General features: G+C 36.2%; 1 protein-coding gene across 1 annotated transcript in view; it reads left to right on the forward strand.

Moving 5' to 3' along the window:
• The window catches only part of abca4b (ATP-binding cassette, sub-family A (ABC1), member 4b), a 51,995-nt gene that overhangs the window by 2,925 nt on the left and 31,224 nt on the right, over positions 1–17,846 (forward strand). The window contains exons 4-12 of the mRNA XM_081374350.1: positions 28–169; positions 796–935; positions 3,136–3,263; positions 4,807–5,004; positions 10,948–11,037; positions 13,135–13,375; positions 13,507–13,646; positions 14,887–15,003; positions 15,745–15,942. Of these exons, the coding sequence (XP_081230476.1) occupies positions 28–169; positions 796–935; positions 3,136–3,263; positions 4,807–5,004; positions 10,948–11,037; positions 13,135–13,375; positions 13,507–13,646; positions 14,887–15,003; positions 15,745–15,942 (1,394 nt within the window). The remainder of the gene's footprint in view (positions 1–27; positions 170–795; positions 936–3,135; positions 3,264–4,806; positions 5,005–10,947; positions 11,038–13,134; positions 13,376–13,506; positions 13,647–14,886; positions 15,004–15,744; positions 15,943–17,846) is intronic.

A 17,846-nucleotide genomic window follows, 5' to 3' on the forward strand; every position in this document is an offset into this window, starting at 1 on the left:
GTCTGTTCATCATATCTGTAAATGCAGGTCATTTTCCCAGCAAGGCTATGCCCTCAACGGGAATCCTGCCTTGGATCCAAGGGATTTTCTGCAATGCTAATAACCCATGTTTTCGCCATCAAACCCGAGGAGAGTCGCCTGGGGTCGTTTCCAACTACCACAACTCCATGTGAGTCAGACGCTCCTCCACAGCTCGAATCTGGAAGATTTTCCTATCTAGCACATGTTGTGTTGTGTAGGCGTTCAGAGATAGTCATCTGACACAATTCAGTTTAGATGAAAAATGTGTCTTCCCATGCAGAGGAGTTTTGCAGGAGGTCCAACTAACATTTTAGGATTGTAAATTTAGTCTTATCCCAATAAGAAAGCTTTTTTTATGGAAGTTAATTCCACAAAATGGTGGGACCCAGCCAAAAAAAATATGTTCTATAAACGTTTTGCTTATTAAAATGTTACTTCTAAATGTTCTCTTCCATTTTTAAATGTTTTAATACTGTTTTTTTCTTGGTTATATAAACTTAATGGGAAAACATAATGGGAATGTTACTTTTAAATGTTTTCCTATAACATAATGAAACATTTGGTGAACAATCAACTAAACGCTTCAGTTAAAAACATTCCATGGACGAAAGTTTTTGAGAACATTAGAAAGACCAGATACCCATGAACGAATGTTTTATTATCTTTCTGGAAGAATGTTTGTTCATAACTTTGAGAGAACCTTGTTTTTAATTTAATGTACTTCCAATCCCAGTTCCAGGTTATCATTGTTACTCATTTCTATACCCTCCTTAGACTGGCACGGTTTTACATGGATTCTCAGGAGCTGCTGTTCAACGACACTGAGTTCCGTCAGCTTGGTCGTTTGTGGCATGAAGTCACTATCATGAGCAACTTCATGGAGACACTGCGCACCAATCCTGAGCTGGTGGCAGGTATGTAGAGCGTGGGTAGGGTCTGCTGTCTGACCCATAACCTGGCCCTCAGAGGAACTGATGGGACCTCTTTAATGGATCTGAGTGATGAATGGAGAGAGTGGGCATTTCCTCTCTTGTGCTTCCACTCCTCTTATACCTGTTTCCCTTTCCTACTCCCTCTAATGGGTTGATGACTAGTCCTTATAGTGTGAGGGAAAACCCAAGTCTTTCTTAATAGATGATGTGAATTTTTCTGCTTTGGGAAAGTCTTTTTTTTTTGGGAAAATGTCCAGTGATCAAGATTTTTCTAAATAGGATGTGTTCTCTTCTTAACATATTTTGTTTGTCCTGGGACAACATTCCTGTCAAATATAGTCCTAGCAATGAAATTATTTCCCATGTCATTCAAAACATGTAAGAATTTGTTTCTACTGTGGAACATGAGGTGAAATTTTATTGAATGGCTCTTTTTAATATAATTACCGGTACTCTACTGTTTTTAAAAGTATTTTATGCTCCCCAAGGCTGCATTTATTTGATTAAAAATATGTCAAAAACAGTATTATATATTGTTTATAATATATTATATATATTACTACAATTTAAAATAAATGTTTTTTTTAATTTTTTTTTTAAATAATGTATTTTAATAAATTAAATGTAATTTATTCCTGTGATTCGAAGCTGAATTTTCAGCACCATTACTCCAGTATTCAGTGTCACATGATCCTTCAGAAATCATTCTAATATGAAGATTTGCTGCTCAAGAAACATTTATTATTTTTTATCAGTGTTTAAAGGGGTGGTATAATGCCCCTTTTTACAATATGTAAAATAAGTCTCTGTTGTCCCAAGAGTGTGTATGTGAAGTTTTAGCTCAAAATACCCCACAGATATGTTTTTACTGCGTGTTAAAATTGTCCCTTTTTGAGGGTCAGTAAAAACATATTGTTTCGTGTTTCTTTAAATGCAAATGAGCTGTTGCTCCCAGCACAGAGGGCAGGGCTTCAAGAGCTTGTGTGTATTAGTATCTTCGATTACCTCAGACAAGCTCTAAAATGTCAGAAACTGTTCTGCCTTTTATGTTTAAACTGGAGTCGGACAACAATGAAGAGACTCAAAAAGAAGTGACAACATGTAGAATGCAACAGGACGTTTCTGCAATTTATGTTGCTGATGTGGAGTTAACTATCTTCGAGTCTTTGATTAGCATATTCTGTCATGATAATCTATAAAATCACTTGTGTGGGAACTGTTGTAAGATGCCTACAGAGCGACAAGCAATTGCATTTGTGTTACGTACTGCATTGCATGTGAAAAGAGGAGGCGACAGCTTGAGCAGACTCACAAATGTGCTGTACTACAACAACTCTCATAAAAGTTCATAAAAGAAAATTTAAGTATTATTCATAAGCATCTTGTCTACTTTTAGGCCTATTCCAGAAATGTTCTAGGACCAATTAGGATTTTGATCCAGGGACACATCCTACTTGGAAAAATATCTTGTCACAGTGATCATTTGCATCTTTTTAATGTCACATAAAATACATTTTCATAATATGTCTTATCAAATCTTTTATACAAGTAACAGCCCTATTAGTATATCTCTGAACACCTTTAACTGCAGTGAATTAGTTGGATCTGTCAGCACTTTCTCCACACACGACTCCCATGTCGTAACCTTTCAGCACAGAGTATATACTGTTGAGCGACAAAGCTTTCAGCAAAGAATTCAGTGATCAAGTGATCCATTGAAGCACTTTGTCAGCACAGTTTGTCCTCTGAGTGAATATATGTCAAAGTCATTATACACGCTGGTCAGCACTCTGCTGCAATGTTAAGAGTGCTTTAGTTAAGAAGGTGTGGAATGCATTCTTCCCGTTTCACATGTACGTAACTAGGCCACAAAAAGGGGAATATTTGTATCTCATGTAAAAGTTTTAAAGGATTTAGTTTAAGAAAGCAATTTTTATGATCTAAAACAAATCTTTTATGACCTTTATTTTATGTCTTTTATTGTCTGGACAATAAATTGAGTGAACAATGGCAGCGAGTTTTGCATAGGCACACACATTTTCTTACATTTTCATTGTACAAATTTAGTTATCAATACTGACACTGTGATTTTTTTCCCCTTTATGTACTCACACACGTAGGCTACATTGATGTTTAATCATATATTTCCCTCCATGTTCTTTCCTTTCCCCTGTGCTCTCAGGTAAAGGACTGAAAGTGGAGGACATTTTGAAGGACGACGAGAGTCTAACGTCATTCCTACTGCGGGACGCTGGGCTTTCAGTAGCTGTTGTGAATGATCTTACAAGTGCACTATTGCGGGTGGAGCAAGTAAGTTGTGTCAAATTTAACTTTTTAGGCTACTATTTTTCAATAGCTCAGTGGCTGCTTCTCTTGTGAGACGTTTGCTTTCATAAACGCTTGATCAGCTTCCACGTCCACAAGAATCTTGCCACGCCGTCACATCCTCATACAATCCTATCGGGACTCACTAGATGTTTCCAGCGAAATCTAGTGGGTTTTTGTTGTCTTTTATGGTGTTTAACAGTCACTGAGAGCCCTTCCTGAGGTTCTATGTCATTGTCTTGGTGACGTACGTCTTCTTTTGTTTCACGCTGGCCTCTCACACACAGGCTGATTTATTGTGCAGTCCATTGTCTCAGTGATTTTAAGCACTCTTAAGTAGACTGCTTTGATCCTACACATTGCTAAGTGCATCTCGATATATTGTGATACACAGCATAATGTACAGTAGAGAGATATTTCTGGAAATCTGTATTTGAATGATTTCTTCAACACAAATGAAAAAAAATTTCAAACCCCATTTTTCAAGATAGCAATGAAACTTAATAGAGATGCTTCTCAGAAATGTCTTCCTATGAAAAACATTACCTCAGTAATATTATTTTTGCCCTCTAGAGTTTCAAAAAGTCTTACACTGTAAACAATTATAGTAATTTTTAAGGTATGGTATGTAACTTTTGGCCCTCTAGCGGTTATAAAACAAAACTGTATGCATTTTGCAGAAGAACATTGTTTGGTTGTGCTTCGGCTCTACATGACTGTGTGGATGAATATGGTTCATAAAACAAAATTGGTTCTACTGCTCATAAACATTCACTAATAGGCTTAAAGGAACACGCCGACTTTTTGGGACTTTAGCTTATTCACCGTATCCCCCAGAGTTAGATAAGTCCATACATACCCTTTTCATCTCCGTGCGTGCCGTAACTCTGTCTGACGCACCCACCGCTAGCCTAGCTTAGCACAAAGACTGGAGGTAAATGGCTCCAGCTAGCATACTGCTCCCAATAAGTGACAAAATAACGCCAACATTTCCCTATTTACATGTTGTGATTTGTATGGTCACAGCGTGTACAAATAACAAGGTCACATGAGACACAGCCATCTTCTAACCGTGATTTGCACGCAGAAACTGAGAAGCCCTGTGGTGAGGAGCAGAGTTCGCTCAGAGTTGGAGTAAATCACTCCGCAGAAGTAGCAGTGCTTCGCCTTCTGAGAATATAGTTCCCAGTATGTATACGGTTAGAAGATGGCTGTGTCTCATGTGACCTTAATATTTGTACACGCTGTGACTATACAAATCACAACATGTAAATCTCTATATCTCTATACTCTGACTATAATGTTAACCAATGTCTCATTTGTGTCTATTTTTTGTATAGTTTATGCAAAACAAAGTTTTTCCAACCGAACATAATGTAACTTAGAACTGATTGAAATTAGTTTTTCATAGCTATGTAAGAATAACCACTGAGCAATAAAAACAACATCTTCTGGGCAGTCTCATCTTCACTAAGCAAAGCTTTAATTCTGGACATGCTGAACTTTGCCCAAAAATCTGTGTTTCCAGTTTGCATATGGTGTCCCGGATCTGACTCTGAAGGAGATCGCCTGCAGTCAGGCTCTTCTGGAGCGATTCCTCATCTTCCCCAGCCGCAGAGGATTGTACGGGGTCCACAGCGCCATGTGTGCCCTTTCCCAGCAGAGACTGCAGAAGATCGAGGATGTACTTTATGCCAACTTAGACTTCTTCAAGCTCTTCCGACTGGTCAGTCTTGACACTTTCTCTTTTCACATGCCGCACTGTTATACTGGTGTTTAGAGAAATGAGATGTAATTCAATCCCAAAATATGACCAAATGTAATGCCTGAAAATTATAATTCCAAAAAAAAATGTATTGAAAATGTTGTGTATAACTACATTCAAGGCCGACTACATAAAATGTGAATGATGTACCACTCCAATATTTTGAAAGTAATTAATACTTTTATGCAGGAAGAATGCAATAAATTGATCAAAAGTGACAGTAAATATGTTCACATTCTTACACAAAAAAAATTGGTTTAAAAAAATGCTGTTCTTTTGAATTCATCGAAGAATCCTGAAAAAATGTATCTCGGTTTTTAAAAATGATTGAGCAGTATTGAACTGTTTTCAACATTGATAATAATAAGAAATATTTCTTGAGCATCAAATCAGCATATTATAATGATTTCTGAAGGATCATGTGACACTAAAGATGAGTAATGATGATGAAAATTCAGCTTTGCTAAAACAGATATTTTAAATTGTAAAAATATTACTTTTTATATTATTTTTATTTTTATAAATGCAGTCTTGGTGAGCATTAGAGACTTCCTTCAGAAACGTTAAAAATTAAACCGACGCCCAAACTTTGAATGGTAAATTAAAGACTAAATTATACTGACATTATAACAACTTACACATTTATAAATATAATAGAGTAGTTATAAAGTTAAATAGTTATTATATATATATATATACACATATATATATATAATACAACCAGAATAGTTCAACTGTAGCCTAATTGTGGGTCCAGTAAGCTCCCAATGTTTTTTTTAGATCTCGAAATGTTTCTAAATGGTCACGGGGTGTTATATTGTACTCTCTCTGTAACTCACTCTCTGTTTGCCTTATACATTTTTAAACCGGTATGTTTTGTTTCAGGGAAATTTAAATATTTTTCATAAAGTTTGGAAATATTTAGGTCAGAGTCAACAGTAATTAACTTTCATCAATGTACTCCAGTATGTTGTATACAGGAGCTGTACGGATGTCACCTGATGTGTCACATGTTTTGGAATTATGGAAAAGCTGTTCTAAACACATCATAAGTGTTGGCAGGTGGCGCACTAAACTAAGAATGTGGATCGTGAGCCAGACCTACTTACCTGTTGTTAGATTTTAGGAGACCTATGAATACCACTGCTGAAACAACACTACTTATCAGCTTTCTCTTTCTTAGTCTCTCTCTCTCTCTCTCTCTCTCTCTCTCTCTCTCTCTCTCTCTCTCTCTCTCTCTCTCTCTCTCTCTCTCTCTCTCTCTCTCTCTCTCTCTCTCTCTCTCTCTCTGAGGTTCAGCCAGGGTTAGGCCAAAGCAGATGGTAGCGTTAGCATGATGACACTGCTTGGCCTAATTTACTAATTAGATTAATGAAGACACACCCTCGCGGTGATAAGGACTGCAGAAGCAGTTGCGGTTCTTTGAGCAGTTTTACCGTCTCGTGATGATGTTAAGCTTTCGGAAAAAGTTGTTGCTAATCTTGCATCTCTACTCATATCTTAAACACTGACTCACCCCATTGTGGTGTGGGCCTCACACATCAGAATGGATCCATACCTGAATGTGAATTTGTTAGAAAAGTACCCAAACAACGTTTTGTTTTTGGTAAAACATTATCAAATCATTTCAGAGGAAGAGGCAGAGCAAGTTATTATATTTTTATAAAAGATTATGAAGGCAACTTTTTTTTATTTGGAATAATGTGTACCAATAAATTGTCTACATTTAAACAAGCAGCAATGCAATGAGGAAATACATTCACTACTTTTATTAAAGATCATTGTAATTAATCAATAAACGATAAACCATTAATTACACTGGTCTACAGCTGAAATGCTTCTGAAATAAATGTAGTCAAACTTTACTTATTCTTGGTTACTGAGAATGATATGCTATTGGGTCAGTATACGAGCCTTGACTTGGGAATGGCAGAGGATAAGTGAGTTATAAAGGGAATGGATCACCGGAAATCACTAAAATACATCTTTAACTGGATCTATGAATATATAAAGTACCAGTCAAAAGTTTGGAAACATTACTATTTTTAATGTTTTTGAAAGAAGTCTCTTATGCTCATCAAGCCTGCAGTTAAAAAAAAAAAAAACAGTAATATTATGAAATATTATTACAATTTAAAATAATGGTTCTCTTTTTTAATATACTTTAAAATGTAATTTATTTTTGTGATGCAAAGCTGAATTTTCATCAGCAAGTACTCCAGTCTTTGGTGTCTTATGATCCTTCAGAAATCATTCTAATATGCTGATTTATGATCAATGTTGGAAACAGTTGTGCTGCTTAATTTTTTTTTTATAACCTGAGATACTTTTTTCAGGATTATTTGATGAATAAAAAGTTAAAAAGAACTGTATTTATTTAGAATAGAAATCTTTTGTAACAATATACACTACCGTTCAAAAGTTTGGGAACAATAACTATTTTTTTTTAAGAAATTAGTACTTTAATTCAACAAGGATGCGTTAAATTGATAAAAGGTGATGGTAACAATTTATATGGTTAGAAATGTTTTTATTTTGAATAAATGCTGTTTTTATGAATAAATGCTGTTAACGTTTTACTCATCATTGATGTAAATAAGTATTCCAAAAAAATATATTAAACCGCACAACTGTTTCCATCATTGATAATAACTGAGTATCAAATCATCATATGAGAATGATTTCTGAAGGATCATAAGACACCAAAGACTGGAGTACTTGCTGATGAAAATTCAGCTTTGCATCACAAAAATAAATTACATTTTAAAATATATTAAAAAAGAGAACCATTATTTTAAATTGTAATAATATTTCATAATATTACAGTTTTTTTTGTTTTTTGTTTTTTAACTGCAGGCTTGATGAGCATAAGAGACTTCTTTCAAAAACATTAAAAATAGTAATGTTTCCAAACTTTTGACTGGTACTGTATATATATATGACTGTACTTGATTTTTAGGCAAAACAATGAATAATAAAATCTGAACCTGGTATTCCGTCATACATGATATGAATTGAATCATGGTAAGTCATGGATGATGCAATCACCATGATCACTCTGCTGAGCAAATTGCCCTATATCAGCTCTAGAAATCTTACAGCAGGGGGTGCAAAACTCAGTTCCTGGGGCTTTAGTTCCAACCCTGCTCCAACTCATACAGTACCTGTAGTTTTCAAATAAGCCTGAAGGACTTGATGAGCCCGGATCAGGTGCGTTTAATTAAGGTTGAACGCTAAACTCTGTGAGGCTGTGCTCCCTTTTTTGTCAGTTTTTGATTTTGCAAAGTGACACATTTCTGTTTAGCCAAAGTGAACAGAGATGCAATGCACTTGTGTGAACAATGCAGATAACTTCAAATTGAGCAAATGGAGCCCATAGATGCTTGCAGACTATTGCTGGACAGTGACAAGAGATGCTCCCATTAATGAATACAAGACACAAGTAGCACCAAGAAGACACTGAATAAGACTAAACTATGTACATAATAGTTTTTTTGCATTTTGTTTTATAATAAATTGGATTTATATAACCCTTTTGCTGATTTTTAAAGGGTTACATAAACAGGACAGGTGACAGGTAGGCTACTATAATATGTATAGACGTAAAATGTAAAATCTTAAAAAAATTTGGCATCTATTTAAATAAAAATGTATTATATAAAAAATATATTTACATACACTACTGTTCAAAAGTTCATTAATAAATCATGGTTGTATCAGTGTATCACGGTTTCCACAAAAATATTAAGCAGCACAACTATTTTCAACATTGATAATAGTAATAAATGTTTCTTGAGTTCCAAATCAGTGTATTAGAATGATTTATGATGGATCATGTGATAAAAAAAAGAAAGAAAATGCTGCCTTGGTGAGCATAAGAGACTTTTAAAAACATTTAAAAATCCTTTAAAGGTGCAGTGTGTGATTTTTAAAGGCATTTAGTGGTGAGGTTACGAATTGCAACCAACAGAAGTTACGGTGGCGGACAGGAAAAGATGTCGTCGTCTGAGACATCAGAGAGTGGCCAGTTAAGCAATGAGGTTTCTTCACAAAGATAAATTAATAAATTATGTTTACTTAATTATTCATTAAAACTATATGTTATTGCGAACATTATTGTTACATCGTGTCAGTGTTTTATTCGCTGACTTTAGTTAGCTTTGTACGAAGAACAACATAGTGACAAAACGCGCTCTGTAGTAGTTTGTCCGTTTAGGGCTACTGTAGAAACATGTCGGGCGCAAAATGGCTATTTCGAAGTAAGGGGACCCGCGGTGTATGTAGATAGAAATGGCTCGTTCTAAGGTAATAAAAACATAACAGTTCATTATGTAAGGTCTTTAAACACCACTGAAAACATAGTTATGTATATCAGGGTTTCCGCGGGGTCTTAAAAAGTCTAAAATTCTGAACTTTAAATTTAAGGCCTTAAAAAGTCTTAAAAACGGCCAGATTTTCATCCTAGGTCTTAAATTTAATTTAGTCAGGTCTTAAAAAGTGTTTACCCTCGTTCATTTCCAGAAACGCTGGCCGCAGAAAGTTATTACAAAGTAGCAAAAAAGTATCGAGTTGTGGCCTACAAAGCGGAGCTCTAGCAGGGGTCTCCAACATGTCGCTCGCGTGCTATCAATAGCTCGTGGCTTGATATGCGCTAGCTCGCCAGAGGCCGTTCACATATCGCGTCTTTTGCGCGCTCAAGTTTGTTCAAATGTAGGCGCGCGCCAGCGCGCTCATAATTGAAGCGACGCGCAAATTTTTTTTTACCAGACGCAACGAGATGAAAAAAATCTAAACTTTTCAGAATGCCGCAAACGCACCGCAGGTCATGTGACAGGAACCAACCAATCACCCCTTTCCATAACAACATTGAAAGCTCAGTCAATATGAAGGATGGGGGTGCACTCAAACACTACTAATAAATATAAGCTAATGCATAAATGTCAGTAATTTATCTTTTTTGACTCATTCTTTTATAAAAAAAATATTTAAAGGCTGAAATATGAGGTTTATCTTTGTATAAAGCCTTTTTTGTCAACTTTATTTGAACTTGTACAGTTAGTAGATAACATGTTGCAAGAAACTCTTTTAAATTCTGGCCATCACTTTAAATGGTATTTTATTGTTCACGTAAACAAAAAGTGCATATTGATGCTAATCAATTTGTTATTTGCTGTTTTTCAACATAAAACTTGTTGAATTGACTTCATTCTGTAGTATTAGTACTTTTTGAACAGGATTCTGTGATAACCGTGATAATTCTGGTCACTTAAACATCTCATCATTTCCTCTCTAGTTATGATCAACTATGATCAACAATAATTGTTTTTACAGTATAATATGCAAAAGTACAATTTTCTATAAAAAAATCTACCTCTCCCTCTCTCTCACACACACATCAGATAATCCTAGATAGATAGATAGATAGATAGATAGATAGATAGATAGATAGATAGATAGATAGATAGATAGATAGATAGATAGATAGATAGATAGATAGATAGATAGATAGATAGATACTCTAATGATCCCGAGGTAACTATCTATCTAACTTGAATAATGCGTCGTGTAGGTCTTAAATTTCAATCTTTATGGTCTTAAAATGTCTTAAAAAGGTCTTAAATTTGACTTACTGAAACCTGCAGAAACCCTGTATATGATATTGCATTTCTGTCAACAGATCCTCCTAAATATTACACACTGCACCTTTAAATGGTGATATGTAATGTATTGTATTTTAATTTGTACTTTTAAAAAAGTATTAAAACGACAAAATAAAGCTATTGAAAAACGTTTAGAATTGTGTAGTAATTATATACTGATTTGTAACCTAATAAATTCTGACATTTCCGTTTTTACTTGGTTTCATATAAACTCAAACGTCTCTTTCCTTCTCTCTGTGTTTAGTTGCCCATGGTCCTGGATAATCACACGACTGGGATGGACCTGCGGTTCTGGGGTCGAGTGCTTTCAGCAGTGTCTGACAAGCTTCAGGAGGTAAGACTGCTTGAGAAAGCTCAGTTCCTCTCCCCCTTTCAAGACCCTTATTTTAGCATCCAGGAAGCTCCTCACTTCCCTTCAGCTCTTCAGAAAGCTCCAAGAAAGAGGTCAGGAACGTGTGTGCGGATCGTTTTTGTCTATCGCATCAGAGCCTCAGTTGTACGGTTAAATCACCACAATCTCGTGAAGAGGGCAGAACGCGTTTATATGACCAGTTCATGTGTGTACATGCATGTGTGTCATCACTCCTGTTTTATTATTATGTCGAAAGGACATTCCACTGAGGTCACATCCTGAAGGTGGAGTACATTTCTTTCCCTTTTGCTTGGGTGACAGAAAGCCTGGCCAACTATTGCTATCACCCATCTCTAAATCCATCTGCGCTGAGTGGGTCTGAATGTATGAATGGGAAGTAGGGAGTAAAAGTGTTAGTTTAGTCGAGGTTGAGCAATGACTCATTACTCATACTGAAAGCCTCTATGGAAATCTTCATGTTTTCACTTACACTTATCTTGACCTGGTTTGTCTTACTTTGGCTATCATAATGTGAATTAGAGTTCACGACCCATGGAAAAGTGCTGGATCTCACGTTCACTCGTATTTTGACACAGAGCAGTGTTTGCTAGGCTTTGTGGTGCAGTCTGGAGATGAATATGAGCATAACAGCTGTGAGAATATTTGCCCCCCAAAGGAATTCTCCCTGATGCATTTCCCTTAACATCACAGATAACATCCGATTGCATGATGCCTTTTATATTGTTGTAGAAATCGAAATTGTTTTCTTTAATACACATTAATACACAGAATACAAGGTATTTTGAAGCAAGCTTAATCTTTTTTTCTTTTCTCTTTTGTCACTGGGGTCCAAAACAGCATTGGACATTGTATGGACAAAAAACTCTTTTTTTGTGTGTTGATTATTTCTATACAAAGTTTACCAGCTGGATTAGATTGATCATGCATGGCAGAATTCAAAATCGGATCAATTCCAAACCTGGTTCTCACCTTATTTTTACCTCCAGGATGCCAACAACTGTACATGAAGGTTTATTTAGGGATTTCCTTTTCAAGGAGATGCGTCTTTAGGTTGCCTCGTGTATTGAGAATAGTTCTGGCAGATAAGAGATGTTGACCTGGATGGAGAGGTTTAGACAAGGTCGGTCAACCCATTAGTCAACTTACTGTAAGTGATCGTCTAGGGCACATCTCTTGCCTTAAAAGAGTTTTTTTTTTTTTTTTTTTTTTTTTCATTTACTTCATCAAATTCTTAAACTTTCATTTGGTAACTGTACTATTTGTCTAAAATAATAAAGAATGAAGAGGTACTCTAAGGTTCATAGGTTTGGGGTCGGTAAGATTTTTTAATGCTTTGAAGGAAGTCTCATTATCTCATAATTCTCATTAAGGCTAAATTTATTTGATTTAAGATACAGTAAAAATAGTGTGAAATATTGTGATATATTATAATTTAACATAACTGTTTTCTATTTTAATACATTTTAAAATGATTTTAAATGTAATTTGTTCCTATGATGGTAAAGCTGAATTTTCAGCATCATTATTCCAGTCTTCAGTGTCACATGATCCTTGAGAAATCATTCTAATATGCTGATTTGCTGCTCAATAAACATTTCTTATTATTATTAATGTTGAAAACAGTTGTTCTGCTTAATGTTTATGTGGAAACTGCAACTTTTTTATTACTGGTAGTGTATGCTTTAAGGAATACATCCAATTTTATAGTTATTCAAGAGTGGTGCTATTACAGCCATAATGATTTATACCCTTAAAGACATAGTTTACAAAACGCAGCTTTTTTTTTTTTGGATCATAAAAATAGATGTTTAGCAGAATGTCCAAGTTGCTCTTTCCGATACAATTAAAATAGCTGGTAATTCAAGCTCAAAAAGGTCATTAACGCATTAAAAAAATATTATTCAAGATGTTTTTGGGCTGAAAATCTTGCCTTCCTCCATCTCTCCTGCCCTGTTGCATTTAACACCCCATATACATAAATTAATCTGTACATACTATGTTGTTATAGTTTTGATTTTTAAAACGTTTACATTTACTAAAATGTCTTTTTTCTCACAGCTTGCAGAGAGGCCCAGCTCCCAAGACTTGATGCGGGTCGTGTACTCCATCTTCCAGCCTGGGGGTCCCTCTTCCTTCAGTCAGCTGATATCCACTGTGTCAGATCTGTTCTGCGGATACCCTGAGGGGGAGGGCACCCGGGTCTTCTCCTTTAACTGGTACGAGGACAACAACTACAAGGCTTTCCTAGGCATCAACAACTCAAGAGGACATGAGAGCTACACCTATGACAAGACAGCAAGTGAGAGCTGTTAATCTGTCTGTTTCAGTTTGTTTCTTTTTTTTTTACTTTCTCTTTCTTTTACTTTCTATTCTTCACTTTCTCTTTCTTTTCTTGTTCTGTTGCTCATTTACTCTCTCTGTGGCCCACAGCTCCATTCTGTAATGCATTGATACAGAACCTGGAGTCGAACCCTATTACTAAAATCGTGTGGAATTCAGTGAAGCCTCTGGTGATGGGGAAGATCCTGTACACCCCAGATTCCCCGGCTGTCAGAAAGATAATAAAGAGTGTAAGATTTTAAAATCCACCCACTCGCACACATGCATTGTCAACCAAATCAAATACTACCATTCAAAAATATTTTGGGTTGATTAGTAAGATTTTCTCTGAAATAAGTATCTTATGCTTATGCGGCTGCATTTATTTGATCAAAAATACAGTAAAAACAGTAATATTGTGAAATATTATTACAATTTAAAATAACTGTTTTTGTATTTTAAAATGCAATTTATTCATGCATATAAATTGCATGAAAGCTGAACTTTTAGCATCATTACTCCAGTCCTTATTGTCACATGATCTTTCAGAAGTCATTATAGTATGCTAATTTGGTGTTTAAGAAACATTTCTTATTATTATCAATATTAAAAACATATTTTTGTGGAAACAGTGACGCATTTTTATAGAGTTTAAGAGCATTTATATGAGATATAAATGTTTTGTAACATTATAAAAGTCTTTACTTTTGCCTTTTGAATAATTTAATGCATCCTTGCTAAATGAAAGTAATAGTTTCTAAAAAGAAAAAAAAAAAAATCTTACTGACCCCAAACTTTCGAATGGAGTACAGTACAGACAAAAAATCTGGGTTTCACTTTATTTCGATGGTAGCTTTAACTCTGTGACTATACATAACATTGCACCTACAGTACATGTCTACTAACTCTCATTAGAGTATTAGTAGAGTATTAGTAGACTGATAGGGTTAGAATAAGTTGACATGTACTTGCAAAGTTACTTATAGTTAGCAGAATGTCTATTTGAGGACCATCACAATAAAGAGTTAGCAGATATTAAGCAGACAGTCTACTAATACTCTACTATGAGAAGTAGACATGAGAAGTAGACATGTAGTTGCAAAATTGCTTCAGAATGTTCAAAAGGGTTCATCAAAATCTGAAAAAAAAAACAAAAAAAACCTGAACATGAATTTGAGAATGTCTCAGTATTTGGTTTATCTCTCTTTTTCTTTAATAACAGCAGCATATGAGATGCGTGAACTCCACAAGTGTAAAACCTGATAATCATTTTCTGCATGTTAATTTGAGATAATCCAGCAAGCGTATTGTGTGCTTCAACAGTCAGGGTTACACTGGAATATATTTCCATCTGGATGGTTGTTTTTGTTTCAATGAGCTGGAACATTTGCGAGTCAATTATTTTGTTATTGTGTATCCCTAAGGTGCCATGTAGACATACAGTATGACACTGACAATGCATATGGATTCATGATTGTGTGTGTTCTCCAGGCCAACACTACTTTTGAGGAGCTAGAGAGGTTGCAGAAAATGGGTAAGGTCTGGGAAGAGGTGGGACCACAGCTATGGGAGTTCTTTCAGAACAGCGTCCAAATGAACATGATACGGGTAACATATCTGTTTCTTTTCATCTCATACCCACACATACAGTACATGCACACACATACACACACCTCGCTTCACATGCCACATTATGCCAACAAACATCTGAATATCTAATCCACAGCCCTCCTATATGTATGATCTCTCATGGGATTAAGTTTTAATTTGTATCATCTCTCATGATATGGTATCTACTGTATAAGTAAATCCATTCTCAAAAAATGTCTGAGAGTATGCTGCTGTTTAAAAGTTTTGGGATTAGTAAGATTTTTTTAAAAGAATAATACCATGCATTAAATTGATCGAAAGTTACAGTAAATATAATTATAATGTTAGAAAATATTTCTATTTCAAATGAATGAACATTCTTTTCATCAAAGTTCAACCTGAAGAAATGGATCATTGCTTCCTCAAAAAAAGAAAAGAAAAAAAAGCAGCACAACTGTTTTCAACATTGATAAAGATAAATTAGCATATTAGAATGATTTCTGAAGGATCGTGTGACACTGAAGACTGGAGTAATGATGCTGAAAATTCAGCTTCAAAAAATTACATTTTAAAATGTATTAACATAGTTTTATAACGTATTTTAACATATAGCATATTAACAGTTTTTTTTTAAAATAACACTGTTTTCACTGTATTTTTGATCACAGATTCTTGGTGAGCATAAGATACTTTTTTGCAGTGTGTCACTGTCCTTCATTTCTATTTCCAACTTTCTTTCTCTTTTCCTCCCAACTGTAGGACACGCTTAGAAACCCCACAGTGATGGACTTTTTGGACAGGCGTCTAAAAGAAACAGAGTTCTCTACCAAAGACATCCTTAACTTCCTGCACACTGGTCCAGCAGAGGATCGATATATGAACATGACAAACTTTGACTGGAGAAATGTCTTCAGTCTGGCTGATCAGGCTATTCGGATGCTCAACCAGTACAGTGAGGTGAGATCAGTCATCAGTTCAGAATAAGATTAGTTCGCTCGATGGTGTTTTAAGTCCCCAATGGCTCCTTAGAGGCAGCTAACCCTACCCTCAATCTTAAACCTACCCATCCCCTTGCTGCCTGGAAGGCGCCGTTGGGGGCTTAAAACACCAAACACCGATTAGTTCACCCAAAAAATGAAATTTCTCCCTCATGTCGTTCCAAACCCGTAAGACCTTTGTTCATCTTCGGAACACAAATTAAGATATTTTTTATGAAATCTGAGAGCTGTCTTACCTCTCTATGAACAGCAACGCCACTACCACTTTCAAGGCCCAGAAAGGTAGTAAAGACATCGTCAAAATAGTTCATGTGACTACAGCGGTTCAACCATTAGGTTATGAAGCAACGAGAAATCGAGAATACTTTTTGTGCGCAAAAAAACAAACCCAAAAATAACGACTATATTCAACAATCTGTTCTCCTCCATGTCAGTCTGCTACGCTTTTCACGTAGTAAACACAGTGCAGCGCTTCCCGGTTCTATGTAAGAACGCCGCCTCATTATTGGCCAGCTCCTGCGTCGACATCACACGTGTGTGTCGTGCTGCTCATGTGAACAGCGTTGACCAATAATGAGCCGGCATTCTGACATAAAACCCGGAAGTGGGTCTTACAGGTTCGGAACAAAATGAGGCTGAGTAAATTATGACAGAATTTTTGGGTGAAATAACCCTTTAAGGATAAATTAAGGATCCAATTTCAGCATCTTTCAGCTTTCAGACACATCCACAGGTGTGAAAGTAATATTATTTACCACTGTAAAGATATTGTAAAGATAATTGATATAATATAAATTTGAAACAATCACATGTGGAGTGTCCGGTGAAAGCCAAAAGGAATATTATTTAGCACTGTAATATGTTAATATTGGCAAATATCTTCCATGAATAGAGTCAAAATTAATTTGCATCCTTTGACCTTGAGGATGCAATTCAGCTCTTTCTAGAAGATATAAAGTTCTATCGATGTAGAGCATGTAAAGCATTTCCTCAAACCATCCTTGCCGTTCCTCACTTCACAGAATGAGGCTCTTTAGCTCTCGTTCTGCGGAGTGCTGATTGCTCTCAGCACATCACCACAAGAAAGACCACTTAGCACAGCTATATAGAGCCCACCGTGGCCAGATGGGTGAAAGGGAAAAGAACAAGCAAGCTGTCAACAGCATGCAGGCCCCTCTATTGTGCGGCTGTGATTAAGTGGAGAGTGGGAGGGAGAGCCAGCCTTTGCCAGCGCCGTGTTGTTTTTGTGGACAGGGGGCTTCATTGAGAAACAAGAGGGGCAAATCACTCTGTTACCTCACCTCCCCAGCCACAACCGGCCCCGTAAGCTGGAGGCCTCTTCCCCGCAAATTGATTAGATTGGGACGGCGATGGTGGGAGAAAGCTATCATAGAGTGACCCAGCCTCCCTTTGTCTCTGCTCGAGCGGCGAGCCATCGTGCTTGACAAACAAACCTTGCTTGTTTAGCCCATTAGCTATAGCTGTCATCGTTCAGCCCTGCTCAAATGTTGCCTTGAAGAGCATAATTTGTCACTGAAAGAAATTCTCTATTTTTGGTTTGTTTGTGGTTTTTCGGGGGTGTGATCTCAAGCTGAGTGCTTCTGAATGTGAATGATGTGTTTTTGAATTGAAATGTGTTTAGAACATGTGAGTTCTGCGGGGGGTCCCATTGAACCTTTCCATTCACTTGTTTGTTCGGGACCTCTGGTGGCATTGTACATTACCATGAATGACTCCATTAGATATGGTGCACATGAAATAGGAGGCCTCTCGGCTCTAGTGCGGTGGCATGTGATGTGAGAGCGAGCCGTTCACTCAGCTATTGTACAGCAGTCCTCCAGTGAAGCCAACACAGACTCTGTG

This window comes from Scardinius erythrophthalmus (genome assembly GCF_964197995.2).
Source record: "Scardinius erythrophthalmus genome assembly, chromosome: 9".
NCBI classification, from domain to species: Eukaryota; Metazoa; Chordata; class Actinopteri; order Cypriniformes; family Leuciscidae; genus Scardinius; species Scardinius erythrophthalmus.